The 14868-nt window shown below is 42.1% G+C and overlaps 1 protein-coding gene across 3 annotated transcripts in view; it reads right to left on the reverse strand.

Annotated features, from left to right (window-relative positions):
- Positions 1 to 14868, reverse strand: part of camk2g2 (calcium/calmodulin-dependent protein kinase (CaM kinase) II gamma 2) — a 353326-nt gene that overhangs the window by 113068 nt on the left and 225390 nt on the right. For all 3 annotated transcript variants that reach the window (XM_087982388.1, XM_043679072.2, XM_043679073.2), the window contains exon 5: positions 14206 to 14271. In XM_087982388.1, the coding sequence (XP_087838514.1) occupies positions 14206 to 14271 (66 nt within the window). The remainder of the gene's footprint in view (positions 1 to 14205; positions 14272 to 14868) is intronic.

Genomic DNA, 14868 nt, shown 5'->3' on the forward strand with positions numbered 1-14868 from the left:
CTATACAAGACATTGGTAAGGCTGCACCTCAAGTATTGCATACAGTTCTGGTCACCGCATTATAGGAAGGATGTGGAAGCTTTGGAAAGGGTTCAGAGGAGACTTACTAGGATGTTGCCTGGTATGGAAGGAAGGTCATACAAGGAAAGGCCGAGGGAACTGAGGCTGATTTTGTTGGAGAGAAGGTTGAGAGGTGACTTAATCAAGACATATAAGATAATCAGAGGGTTAGATAGGGTTGAAGTGAGCCTTTTTTCTCAGAAGGCAAAGGCTAACATGAGGGGACAGAGCTTTAAATTGAAGGGTGATAGATTTAGGACAGATATCGGGGGTAGTTTCTTTACTCAGAGAGTAGTAGGGACGTGGAACAGCCTGCCTGCAACAGTAGTACACTCGCTAATGTAAAGGGCATATAAATGGAATTAGACATAGTTATGGATAATAATGTATGATCGGTTAGAGGGGCATCAGATTAATTTTACAGGTCGGCACAATATTGAGGGCTGAAGGGCCTGTACTGCACTGTAACGTTCTATGTTCCATGTAGGCCACCATTCCTGAATCCAAAAGTTGTTGCTAATGCTGCTACTTTCTGCAATGACAGAACTCCTTTAGCTGAGAACCCTAGAAACTGGGCCATATGTGCAGTGACTAACCCCCAACATACGCACAATTTTGAAAATCACAATTGGTGAAATGGTTCTGCGGTAGCTTGCCCAATCTCGGTCTTAGTTCCCGTCAGTGTTACTGCATTAGGAGCCAAAGTGCTGGCACTCTCTCTAAACCAAGTCTTTAATATCTGCCATATAGCCAAAAAAATCAATTCTTATAAAATAACAAGAGTTATTAAATACAGTTGTAATGTATGAAAACAGTATTGGTGGTGGTGGTGCTGGGGTGTGGGGCGGGAAATACACCAAATATTTCATTTTAATCTTTATGGAGGGAGGAACTAATGATCTCAAAATACCATATTTAGAATTCTGTACAATATGTTTTTCTTGCAAGCTCATGATAAAACACATTCTAACAGAAGCAATGACAAATCCAACAACAGTAAGCAAGTCAGACAAACATGGAGCACATTAATTCCAAGAACTCAAGATATCAAATATCTTTGATGACAAAACAAATCACAGAAAAAGTACACAGTAGAGAGGCATCATTTGTTGCTTTCATTGCAATTTTATTTTTCAATTACTTTAAATTGGCCATATATTGATAACTACCATGCTTAAAATTTAGAACAATAGAGTCTCATTATCTCAAACATTAACCGCTGAATACTTAAAATGCTGAACTTTTCAATCATAATGAATTCAGAATATTGGATAAGAGGAATTGCAAGCTCTCACCACAAGTCATCAGTGTAGGAATGATTTAATACTCTGTGGAACACTATATTCCCTTGAGGACTTTGGATGTGAGTGCTCAGAGTGTGGGTTGCAAGATTGGATTTTCATTTATCTGTCTAATAAGTAAGAAGGGAGTAATAAAGAGGGGCAAAAAGATAGTTGAGAGGTCTCAAAGGGTGAATTGGTTGCTTGTTGGTCCTTTCAAAGGGTAATGGTCAGGGTAAGATTTGCAGGAAGGACAAATCCTTCATCGGTTTGATACACTTTTCCCTGCTGCACTTCATTTATCTGATCCCCTCAATCTTGCTATCATCATTTGGGTTACTGATCGCACAAAAACAATCTGCTGAATCTTTCTGACATGGTATTTGCAACACAGAAGCAAGCCATTTAATCATGTGGTCCTGTGATTCACGAGATCCTCCCAGCTTTCTTCAATCTCACCCTGTCTACCGTGGCGTCTCTTCCTTCCTCATGCATTTATCCAGCTCCTCCTCAAGCACAATGTGGCTCAACTGCTCAAAGTGGTAGCTACTCTCGTGCTGTAGACATTCCCTGCATGAAGAAGTTTCTCCTGGTTTTCTTGCAGAAGTTACAAGCAACCATCTTGTATTTATAACACCCCAATTTTGAATTTTCAATGAGGACTTTCCTGAGGATAGGTAAAGAGGTCACCTCCAAGGTCAGACCTGGGGATTGCTTCATAAGTTCCTTTTGTGAATCTGGTCTATGTGTCACTGGTCTCTACATAAACCCAACCACAAAATTGAAGAATAACGTGAATCTGTTGGTCATTTGAAATAAATGAAACTCACCTTTATAGCTCAAACAAACAAGATTTATTAGCAATGGAAAAGGAGGAAACATAACTGGGTGGCACGGTGGCACAGTGGTTAGCACTGCTGCCTCACAGCGCCAGAGACCCGGGTTCAATTTCCGCCTCCGGCGACTGACTGTGTGGAGTTTGCACATTCTCCCCGTGTCTGCGTGGGTTTCCTCTGGGTGCTCCGGTTTCCTCCCACAGTCACAAAGATGTGCAGGTCAGGTGAATTGGCCATGCTAAATTGCCTGTAGTGTTAGGTAAGGGGTAAATGTAGGGGTATGGGTAGGTTTCGCTTCGGCGGGTCGGTGTGGACTTGTTGGGCCGAAGGGCCTGTTTCCACACTATAATGTAATCTAATCTAATCTAATCTAATAACAGGTAACTTCCTTCCCTATCTGAAAGTAGATGGGACACACTTTCAGTGGGGAATCAAACTGCTGCCGGGATACAGTCAGTTTGTGCAGAGGGTGAAATAATCTCTCCATTGACCTTCCATTGAAACCTTACCTTTGATACCATAATGCATTGTTATGATGACATTGAGCCAGCCTTTGAAGTTGGCGCACAATCAATTGAGCTCACAGGCCTGAAAATGTACAACCCAGAAATGGAAGGAAAGGCACTTTCTATCTCTCTCTTTCATACACACAGAGCAAATGATCAGTGCTTCGATGCTAATGGAATAACCTGCACATATCTCACAAGGATGGATAGAAATCTGCTCTGTGTGATTGGCTAATGTTTCTTCTCATGGTGCTCTTTCAGTGCAGGATGCGAATCTCAGAATTAATACAGAGCAGAAAGAGGCCATTCGTCCTATTGTGTCTGCACTGGCCTCTTTGAATGAGCATCATGACTAAGTGCCATTCTCTCACCCCTTCTCCACAAGCCTGCACCTTCTTTCTGTTTGTATTACCATCCAGCGACCTCTTGAATCCCTCAGTTGAACCAGCCTCCAGCACTCCTTCAGGCCAATCAAGACGCTAACTACTTGCTGTGTGAAAAAAAGGTTTATGTCACAACACAATTATTTCTCTTTGCAAATCTCCAGTCCCCTGGCACCATCCCCACATCCAGGAAAGATTGAAAGATTATGGCCAGTCCCTCTGCAATTTCAACACTCACTTCCTTCAATATTCTAATCTAGTCCCAGTGTCTGGTCAGCTCCAAATACCAACTCTCCATCCAATAATCCTTGCTTAGCACTTTTGAACCCTTTTAGTCACAGGCCTTCTCTCTCAAACTGTTGGGATGTAGGAACACCCACAGTGCTATCTTTGGTCCCTAATTATCCCTTATTTGCCTTTTACCTCCTTTTACTGTTGAGAGACCTGTAGATTACTTTGGAATTCCCTGTTACATTAACTGCTAGTCTTTTATCATAATCCTGCTATAGACACAGACAACTGAGTTTCACCAGAAATTGGCTAATTATTGAATCCTTATAGTGTGGAAAGAGGCCATTCAGTTTAATTGCATCCACACCAAAGAGCATCCAACCCAACCCTAGCCCCTCACCCTATCCCTGTAACCCCACATTATGCCATGGCTAATCCACTCCCTGGAGACTATGGGCAATTTAGCATAGCGTATCTTTGGGCAGTGGGAGGAAACCCATACAAACACGGGGCGAACTTGCAAACTCCATACAGACAGTCACCCGAGGCTGGAATCAAACTCGGGTCGCTGGCGCTGTGAGACCGCAGTGCTAACCACTGAGCTACCATGCTGCCCTTAAATGCCAGTTTCACAGAGGCTCTCCAAGAGGCCCAGCGTGGTTTCTCCCGTTACTGTCCCAAATTTACCTCAGTAACTGGGACCATGGACCCACGGCTCCCCTCTCATCCACTGCTAATCCGATTCGCCCACATACCACTGCCAGGACTTTTAGGGAGGGAAACCCACCATCCTTACCTGGTCTGGCCTACACATGACATCAGACTCACAGCAATGTGGTTGACTCTTAATTGCCCTGCAGCAATTAGGGATGGACAATAAATGCTGGCCAAGCCAGCGATGCCTATAAATGAAACCTTTTTTTAAATTGAGAGGAGTTTGCCGACTGATGGGCAATAGATTTCCAACTCTAGAAAAATCTCCTTTCTTTCCCTTCTCACTTTGGTACATTGGAGGGCACAGGACATAGACTGGACACAAAACATCTAATGAGCGGAGAGGCCAGAGAAGTTGGAGTTGGTTTCCGCTGGGCATAGATGGTCCATAGAAGATTTGACAGAGCTGATCAAAATTATAAACAGTTTTAATAGAATGAACAAGGAGAAACTGTTTTCAGTTGCAGAATATTTGCTAATCAGCTGATATATTAAGCTAATGGGCAAAAAGAGCCAATACCAACAGAGAGAGAACTTGTTTTGCACAATGAGTTGTTGTGATTTGATGGAGGAAACACATAAAATAGCAAAGTTGGAAACAGAATTGTTTGAAAGGAAAAGATTTGTAAGGCCATGGGAGAGTAAGAAAATGGGCTAGAATCATAGAATCCCTACTGTGTGGAAGCAAACCATTCAGCCCAACGATTCCACCCTGACTCTCTGAAGAGTATCCCACCCACACCCACCCCATCCCTGTAACTCTGCACTTTCTGTGGCTAACCCACCTAGCCTGCATATCCCTGGATACTATGGACAATTTAGCACAATCTTTGGATTATGGGAGGAAAATCAAAGGACCCAGAGGAAACCCATGCAGAATGCGTAAATTCCATACAGTCACCCGATGGTGGTATCGAACCTGGGTTCCTGGTGCTATGAGGCAGCAGTGCTAACCACTGAGCCACCTCACTGGCTAATTGGATGGCTCGTTCCAAGAGGCAGTACAATCACAATGTGCCAAAAGGACCCCTTTTCTGTTCTATCTTTCAGTGATTCTGCATGTGTTTGGAAGAATGATGTAAATATTATTTTGCAAAACCTCAGATGTGGAGGGCAGGTTCTGCCTTGGTTCATCACAAAGCTGGTGGCAGGAACAGAAACACTCAAGGCATTAGTAAATGCAACCACAACAGTAATATTACAATTCATATTCCAGGTTATAAAATGGAGCATTATCTTTCTGTTACTGACGCAGTTTATCAGATTTATTTGCTCCTTGTGTGCAAGATTGCTACACATCTGTAAAATGAAAAAATTCTATTGCCTTTTGCTGCGGAATTGTGTTTGCCTTCTGTTTCGAACAGACCAATTCTATTTGCTTTTATTTTATTATAAATCAGAATCTCTTGGACTCCCAGCTGTGTACCATCCCCAATTCCTGTAAGTCCCACATATAAACACAAGAGTGCTTAGATTGAGTTTGGTTTCCATGGCAATAAATGCTGCTGATTAAATGCTTTTTTTTTATTCCGCTCGGGTTATTTTGAGAATTTTTTTTTTACAAATACTTGTTTTTTCCCTGCTTTCTTCAGTTAAAGGAACATGTTGTGCACTTTAAGGAAATGCATTAATTGCATAATCCGTACCAAATCGTCATGTTTCAGCTGCAAATTAAAAAGAAACTGCTGTGCTCACTGGGGATTTAAGATAAAAGCAACGAATGCTCCAAATACATAGGGAATAAGTAAAATGTTCTGAAACAAAAACAGAAATTGCTAGAGGGACTTAGCAGGTCTGCTGGCCTCTGTGGAGAGAGAAAGCAGAGAAAAACGTTTCGGCTCCGGTTCTGAGTAAGGGTCATTGGACCTAAAACAATTACTCTGTTTCTCTCTCAATAAAAATCAAAAGAACTGCAGAAGCTGTGTAAATTAGAAACAAAATCAGAAGTTGCTGGAAAAGCTCAGCAGATCTGGCAGCATCAGTAGAGAGAAATCACAGAGAACGTTTTGGATCCGGTGACTCTTCCTCAGAATTGATGATAGGTAGGAAAATGCTGGTTTAAATGCAGAAGATAAAATATGGGAAGGGATAAGGGGTAAATGGTAGTTGGGGATGGAGAAAGAGAGACAAGAACAGTTAGATAGATGAAGGAGTGGATAACAATCTGGCTAGGAGGCTGAATAGCTACAAATGGGGATTGTTAGTGACTAATTGTGTGCAATAGCAGACTATGTGATAACAAGGCCTGTTGTGTGGAGGTAGAGGCCAGGGCTTGGGAGAGTTGCTGCCAGATCTGCTTAGCTTTTCCAGCAATTTCTGTTTTTGTTTTTGTTTCTCTCTCCACAGATGCTGCCAGACCTACCGAGTTTCTCCAGCACTTTCTGTTTTTGCCACAGACTCCAGCCTCTACAGTTTCTTTATTTTACTTCAGGTGAAATGTTCTGTTTGATTATATTCCTGTTTATTGGGTTTTGCTAGTTGGACAATCTACAAGGTCATCTTCAAACAGCACATTTGGAAAAAATGTTCGACCTTCATTTCGGACACAATTTTAGATGGTACAGGCGGTCCCTTTTATGGCAGTCATGCCCTGATGAATGTATGCGTATCTTGCCAAGATTTTTTACATACTTGATTTAAAATAGGGAGCTTCAAACAATAATAGCAGATTTGACAATCTTTCTACTTAACCATTCATAGGCATTTCAAACAAAGCACCAATATTTCTGACATACTGTCATAAAAGAGCCGTGAACGTAGAATCAATATGAACTTTCCAAAGAATCCTGGATGCATACTCAAAGGCAAAAGATTTGCAGGTCTATCACAGGGGAGTGGGACGAATATAGATGAAAATAGAGAAGTAGGCCATTTAGCCCATTGTGTTTGCACTCTCTCTCAGAAAGAGCCATCCAGTTAGCCCATTCTCCTCCCTTTCTTTCCCATAGCCTTGCAAATATCTCCCCTTCAAGTATTTAACCAATTCTCTTTCCAAAGTTGCTATTGTATTTGCTTCCTCCATCATGTTTATAGAGGTTTATAAAATCATGCAGGGCAAGGACATTTCCCTGGGATGGGGGAGTCCAGAACTAGAGGGCATAGGTTTAAGGTGAGAGGAGAAAGATTTACAAGAGACCTAAGGGGCAACTTTTTCACTGGTGATGAATGGAATGAACTGCAAGAGGAAGTGGTGGAAGCTCGTACAATTACAATGTTTAAAATACATCTGGATGGAAATATGAATATGAATATTTAGACGAATATGTGCCAAGTGCTGGCAAATAGGATTAGAATAATTTAGGATATCTGGTTGGCATGGACAAGTTGGACAGAAGGGTCTGGTTCTGTGCCACACATCTCTGTGACTCTAAATCACAACAACTCACTCATTTAGGGAGCTAGCACAGACAGAGTGAGCCAAGTGGCTTCCAACTTCTGATGATTATCTATCTGTAGCGTGGATTTGTGTGATTCAGCAGTGGCCAATGGTTTTTCTGTACATTAAGGTAAACTAGAGAGTTCGAGAACTCAGTTGGCTCAGTTTGCAATGCTGAGCGATGTCAACAGCATGGGTTTATTTCCTGAGGTTACCATGAATGACTCTCGTTCTCAATCTCTCCCCTCACCTGAGGCACAGTGATGATCAGGTTAAACCACCGTCAGTCGTCTCTCTCCAATAGGGAACAGCTTTATGACCTGGTAAGGCAATGGGTGACTTTGCTGCATACATTGAATTCTACTAAAATGTTTTGTCAAAAAACAACTGGGAAGAGCTCACACCCAAAACTTTAACTCTCTGTTTACCCAGAGCTGCTGGGTCTTTCTATCCTTTGAGATTTAATAATTTACTATTGGAAGTGAACAATTTATAACACTGGGTTTCTAACACTTGTCCATTGCTAGATTTCTTAGTGAGTTTGTTGCTGCTTTATCTATGATAGGTGAAGTGCTGCACGCGTGACAACTTCGCAGCTGACACAAGTGTGACACACCTTTATGCGGGGCACATCCAAGAAGCTAGATGTTTACACTGCCTGCAGAAAGTGGTTTATCTCACATTTGGAGTTTAGACACTTACTACAGTGGATTCAACCTTACCTCTGAATTCCTCTCTGGGACATCAATGTACAAACATTAAATGCATTTGTACAAAGTTATTTTTCTTACTATTTTTAATGGAAAGGTTAATGTTTCTGTCAAAATGACAGAGGGAGTCAAACAGTAATGTACTGACTGACTCCAAACCTAGATTCTTGAGCAGTGAGATGGGATTTGATAGCTGAACGATTCACAGTAGGGAGAAATAAAATAAACAAATTCATTCTTGACAGCTGGAACAATATTGAGAATCTCATTTAAAAGCTGCTTGAATCAGGGGACTTCTTTTGCACTATATAACATGAGACGACCTCACTCATCATCCACTTGTACAAAAGGTTACAGTGGCTCAATTCAATTATATACATGAGTTACAGCCACCTGACTCGAATGAAACAAAGTTCAGAAAGTGACCGTTATTGCACCATTGCTTTGAAAGAGTTATTGAGTGCACTGTTTTGGTCATGAATGGGTTGAGGGAATTGCTAGGCATTTGTGTTTTGCTCTTCAGAGGGTGACAGTGACTTTTGTTCTTGAACCACTGGTCCATTCGAGGGAAACCCACAGTGCTGTTGGGGCATTAGCTCAAGGACTTCAGCACAGCAATAGTGTAAGAAAAGTTTATATAGTTCTCAGCTAGGATGGTGTGTGGCTTGGAGGGGAACATTAGGATGGTAGCACTGCTATACATTTGCTGCACTTGCCCTTCTATGTGGTTTAAGATGTGGGTTTGGAAGATGTTGTTGAAGGAGCCTTAGTGATAGACATCAACGTTTAGAGGTTGGTTGGACAAGAGTCCTGGCATATTCCTTTCTAGTCAGTGTTTTACTCCCATTCACATCACAAATTCCAACACATTAATTACTTATTACCTGTACATTTTCTCCATTTTCAGCCAATGAACTAACATCCAGCAATCTCCTGTTCCCCGATTCCATTTGTTCTTAGGCATCCCTGCAAGGTCTTACTTGGTGAGTTACTGCTGTGCATCTTTTGATGGTACACACCAGTGGTGGAGGGAGTGAATACTTGTGAATGTGGTGCCAATCAAGCAGGCTGCTTTGCCCTTTGTCTCGACTGTTGCTGCAACATCCAGGCAATTGGGGAGTATTCCATCACACTCCTCATTTGTGCCTTGTAGATGATGGATGTTGCTAATAAATATCAAATCTTCAGCATATTTCACCACCAAAACATTTCCTTGGGTTTAACTTACAGTACAGGGGGATAATTGTTTCCCCCAGATTATTTGGGGATATGTGATGTACAGAAAATTTGGGGAAATACTTTTTCCACACAAATGGTAACAAAAATCTGAAGTCCCCTCCTTCCTTGAAATGCTATTATGGTAAGGACCAACTGGAGTTTTCAAGCCCTGGATTGCTAGATGTTTTGTGGGCCTGGGTAGAGATAACGAATGTTATGGAGGAAACCTGGGGAAGTATAATTGAGTTGCAAATCCATAATTATTAGTTTACTGGCAGGGCACAGAACAATATTATGGACACAGGAATACAAGGAGGCCATTTTTTTCTACTATTTAATTAGATAGATTCACACAGCACAGAAACAGACCCTTTGGTCTAATTTGTCCACATGGACCAAGATTCCCAAACTAAACTAGTTCCACTTGCCTGGGTTTGGCCTATATTCCTCTAAACTTTTCCTATTCATGTACCTGTCCAAATGCCTTTTAGATGTTGTAACTGTACCTGCATCTACCACTTCCTCTGGTAGTTCATTCTACATACGAACCATTCTCTATGTGAAAATGGTGCCACTCGGGTCTCTTTTAAATCTTTCTCCTCTCACCTTAAAATGATACCCTCTAGTTTCGAACTCCCCTACCCTAGAGAAAAAACATTTGCTATTCATCTTATCTATGCCCCTCATGATTTTGCAAACCTCTATAAGGTCACCCTACGCTCCAGTGAAAAAAGCCCCAGCCTATCCAGCTTCTTCTTATAACTCAAATCCTCCAGTCCTGGTAACATTCTTGTAAATCTTTTCTGCACCCTCTCCAATTAAATTCCTACAGCAGGATGACAAGAACTGTACACGGTACTCCAGAAGTGGTCTCACTCACGTCCTATACAATTACAACATGACATCTCATCTCCTATATTCAATGGTCTTTAATTAGCTCTCTGTCTGAGGAGCTGAATGACCTGCACTTGTCCTTAATGTTCCTAACTTATTCCTAAGTGAATATTCTACAAACGGAAAACATTCTGATGGGGACGCAGGGTCAATGTTTGAATTGTCTACTGATGGGCTACTCTCTGCACAGGGAGACCTTCACCAAGCATTTGCAAGACTTAAAACACAGGCTGTTGGTGGATAAAGGCAGGAGCCATGTTTCTGAGTAGTTGTTTTCATTGGCTAAAGACAAAGGCTGAAAAGCAAAGGAGATTGCAGTTTAGAAATTGATTGGAGCTGGTCATCAGCTAGGTCACTTTTTGAATACTGTGTTCAACTCTCATCTCCCTCCAGATAGGAAAGATGTTGAAACCTGAAAGGGTGCAGAAAAATTTACAAGGATATTGCTGGGGTTGGAGAGTTTGACCTATAGGGAGAGGCTGAATAGGTTGGGACTGTTTTCCCTGGAGCGTCAGAGGCTGAGGGGTGATGTTATACAGATTTATAAAATCATGAAAGGCGCGGATAAGGCGAATAGCCAAAGGCTTTTTCCTGTGGTAGGGGAGTCCAAAACTAGAGGGCATAGGTTTAGGGTGACAGGGAAAAGCGATAAAAGGGACCTAAGGGACAACTTTTTCACACAGAGAGTGGTGCATGTATGGAATGAGCTCCCAGAGTAAGTGGTGGAGGCTGGTACAATGACAACATTTAAAAGGCATCTGGATGGGTATATGAACAGGAAGGGTTTAGAGGGATATGGGCCAAATGCTGGAAATGGCACATTAATTTAGGATATCTAGTCGGCATAGACGAGTTGGACTGAAGGGTCTGTTTCTGTGCTGTATTACTCTATGAGTCAATACGCAGGACTTACAATGAGGAATGCATTGATATTTCAAAAATGGAGTCCCGCTGCTGGCCATACGAAGCCTCTTTTCCCTTCCTGGGGAGCACTGTTAGTCAGGATGACCGAATTCCAGTTTGATGAAATGCTGTACTACATGCTTTCGAAAAATTAAACCTCTACTGACCAAACGTATGGTGAAATGTGAGACAGCATTGCAATCAATTTTTCAAAGTATTACTTTCAGAACTCAGGAAAAAAGGAGGCCATTCAGCCCCTCTAATCTGTTTAAAGAATTATTGAGAGCACAGCTGCACCTCAGCTCTAAGCCTTGCATCGGATTTATTTTAAAACACGGACCTCTAATGTGGATTGCTGCGCCCCTGGTCTGCTCAATTCTGAACTTGCTCTGGAATCAGTAGCGGTTGTCAAATTCGAAAGCTGTGGTGTTACCAAGACCCAACCCAGACACATCTCCCTGACGACTGTGGATTTTGTTTCTTGACTGGCACACCAGGTGGCAGGCTTGTGCAGTAATGGAAGAGATTTTGCCCTCTCAAAGGTATCTGGCTCAGGAAACATGACCTAGACAACTCTAGCTGACCTGGAGTTGCCCCTTTATAAGGCCTGACTTGCAAATAAATATTATGCGACTACAGCTTTAAGGACGGTACATTCAGAGTTAAAACGTTTAATGTTTGGAAATTTGTGAATTTCAAGTCATGTCATGGGCTCAGTATGACGTTGCCTGTGGGTAAATGCAAAGTGATGAAAATTTTAGTCATAATTAGGCCTTGTGACAAAATAAAGGACAGCGCCTGATATCTACTTGAAAACAAACTTTAGAAGCCTCTGTAGATGTGGTTTACTCTCAAAGATGTGAAAACTTCACACAACAGATCCGCATTAGTAACAGTGAAGAAAACATAAGACGTCTAATTAAAGCAGACAGCTTTATTGTTTCACAAGGGAGAACTCTTAAGATACATCATTAGAAAACAGGAACTTTAGTGAAAAAAAGTTTTGCATTGGTTAAAAACTCGTGATCTATGATCAAGTTTTCTTTAAAACCAAGTGCACCTGCATAACACACTGGGCTGCACTAATTTTGCCAGCCTTGTTATAATCTACCAATTGAAGTGGCAAGGGAAACTTGACAGATGGGCAGCATGGTGTAACGTTACCCAGTGAGTCTACTGCAGCACCGGAAAGGATTGAATTTGCTTCTACTGCCTTAACTCCAAAGGGAACTGAAAAGGGAAACTTCATGGGGAGAGAGAGAGCAGGAGCAGTGGGACTAATTAGACAGGTCCTCGGAAGAAATGACACCGGTACCAGGGGCTGTGTAGCCTCCCTCTGAGAGTTGGAACAAGTAACTTGTGTCAAGGTTGCACCAAATTCCGCCTGATTTGATCTCGTAGAACAACATTAATATTTCCGAGGATGTCACACCAATAACCACCTCAGTCTCAAAACAGAAAATATAAAGGGAAATGGTGCACGATACCTATGCTGCTCTGAGTAGAAAACAATTATAACAAGCATGAATTGTTTCATGGAATCCCAACAGTTTGGCAAGAGGCTATTCAGCCCATCAACTCTGCACTGACCCTCCGAACAGCATACCACCCAGACCTAAAACCAACCCCCCTAGTCAAGCCCTGTAACCCTACGTTTCTCATGGCTAACCCGCTTAGCCTGCACATCCCTGGGCACGACAGAGCAACTTTAGCATGGCCAATCCTCCCTAACCTGCACATGTTTGGACTGTGGGAGGAAGCTGGAGCACCTGGAGGAAACCCACGCAGACACGGGGGGAATGTGCAAACTCCACACAGATAGTTGCCCGAGGCGGGCATCAAACCAGGGTCCCTGGCGCTGTGAGGCAGCAATGCTAACCACTGAGCCAACACGGTTGACTGTAACTGATATAAATCAAAAAAGTGTCACTATATCTTCATTGTAATAATGGAGTTCATTATAGTGAGCTCCACTCAGTCAAACTGAAGAGAATCTCACAACTGCAGTTGACTTCGCCTTCTATCAGTTGACCTCCTGTGGTAGTGCTCACAGAGACTGTGACCCCTTTAAGATTTTTGTGGTCTCAGACAGATCTTGCAGTCAACTGGATGCTAATACCAGGGAACAGATTGACAGCAGCTTGCCAGTCCATGGTATTTAGCTCGGGGAAGTGAATAGATACTCAAAAGCCAGAATAACAAGTAGGAGTGGACAGATTTTGTTTCTTTCTCTATGTACTTTCAGCACCTTAGTTCGTGACAGTGGTCATGCAGTAAGACTTCACGGATATCATATGGGATTTCAGTCCTCTTGGATTAATTCTGGGCACCGGTTTAGCCTCATCTTTGGATAAAGGATACTGTGATTACTGCAAAATGTTTTGCATGTGGGGAACAGTTTGAAGCTGGGGCTTAGAAGGAGTAAAACAAACCACCATCTTCACTCGGCACAGCACAATTAACAGCCCCTCTGACTGGCCAGCAGCAACCCTGGCTACTTGCAAACTATTCAGATGCAACATCATTTCTTTAAAAATGCCCTAAATGTTTGCCTTTGGGTTTGGACCATAGAATCCCTGTACAGAATGAAACCATTTGGTCCATCGCTTCGGTGGTGGTGCTTTGAAAGACTTGTCCATTTTCGTCATGCTCCCAAAAGATTTCCTCATAATCTGACAAACCACTTGACATAGATAGTCACCCATCTGGCTTCCAGGCACAGCCCTCCTGAAGAGCAACCTTGAGGTTGATGAGAAGACAATGTTGGCCACAAAGCAGCAGAGTATCAACCATGCTATTCCTTCCACTAGCACAGGATAATTTAAACGTTGAAATATTGGAGAAAGACCCCAATGGATCTTGTGTGCAAGCATCTAATCAATGAACAACGTGCAGAACAAAATATCATATCTATTTTCAACCCAATATTTGAGCCAATCTTTGCAACTCTTCCTCAATCAGTGCATCAGACATTTGCCTGAACTCTGACAGATCAATAACAACATGAAACTGTCATCACATTTCCTGCTTAGTTAGCATTAATGATGAAGGGAAAAACAGAATTCAAAGTCAGTCTATTTGTTTGGCTACCTACCTTGCATCTGCTTCACTGTAGTACTCCCTGGCGACAATATCTTCAAAGAGTTCTCCACCAGTGACCCTACAAATTAAAATCAAAAATGCAGACATTGAAGGGTGAAAGCAGTAATCAGAGAAACACGGTGATTATACCTGGCTGTGCACGTTGGAAAAGGTCCTTCCCACACAGTTTCGATTGCCTCTGGAGTGTTCCTAAGCAATTATCTGGCTGGTTTCAGCAGTGCTGTTAATCAAGCATTTGCGGCAAGGATCACCAAGTTCTGAGCTTATTCAACCCCAGTCACTCATAGCTGAGTAACACACGAGATGTATTTTCAGCAGCAATATTACTGATTACTCTCAAGGCCAAAGCAAAATAGAGTTTCAATCCTTAATCATGTCTCACATAACAATACAGACAATTGAAGTCTGACTTCACAAAAAAATCAATCCACTGAACATTATATGTCCTCTATTATGAGGAATGAATCTCAAACTGTAACTGTTCTTGCATTTACAGAGGCATGTTTCAAGATGAAAACTTATTATTCATTAGCATCCTCAGGCACATATACAAGAGTGTCTCACATCAATATTTGTTACAGGAAACAATCGCGACTACAATGTTGGCACAGTGACAGAATACAGAGCGGTGGTGAACATTGATGGCAATGTAGAA

The sequence above is a fragment of the Chiloscyllium plagiosum genome, unplaced genomic scaffold (genome assembly GCF_037043375.1).
Source record: "Chiloscyllium plagiosum isolate Xiang-an unplaced genomic scaffold, Cpla_swu_hap1 HiC_scaffold_43, whole genome shotgun sequence".
NCBI lineage: Eukaryota > Metazoa > Chordata > Chondrichthyes > Orectolobiformes > Hemiscylliidae > Chiloscyllium > Chiloscyllium plagiosum.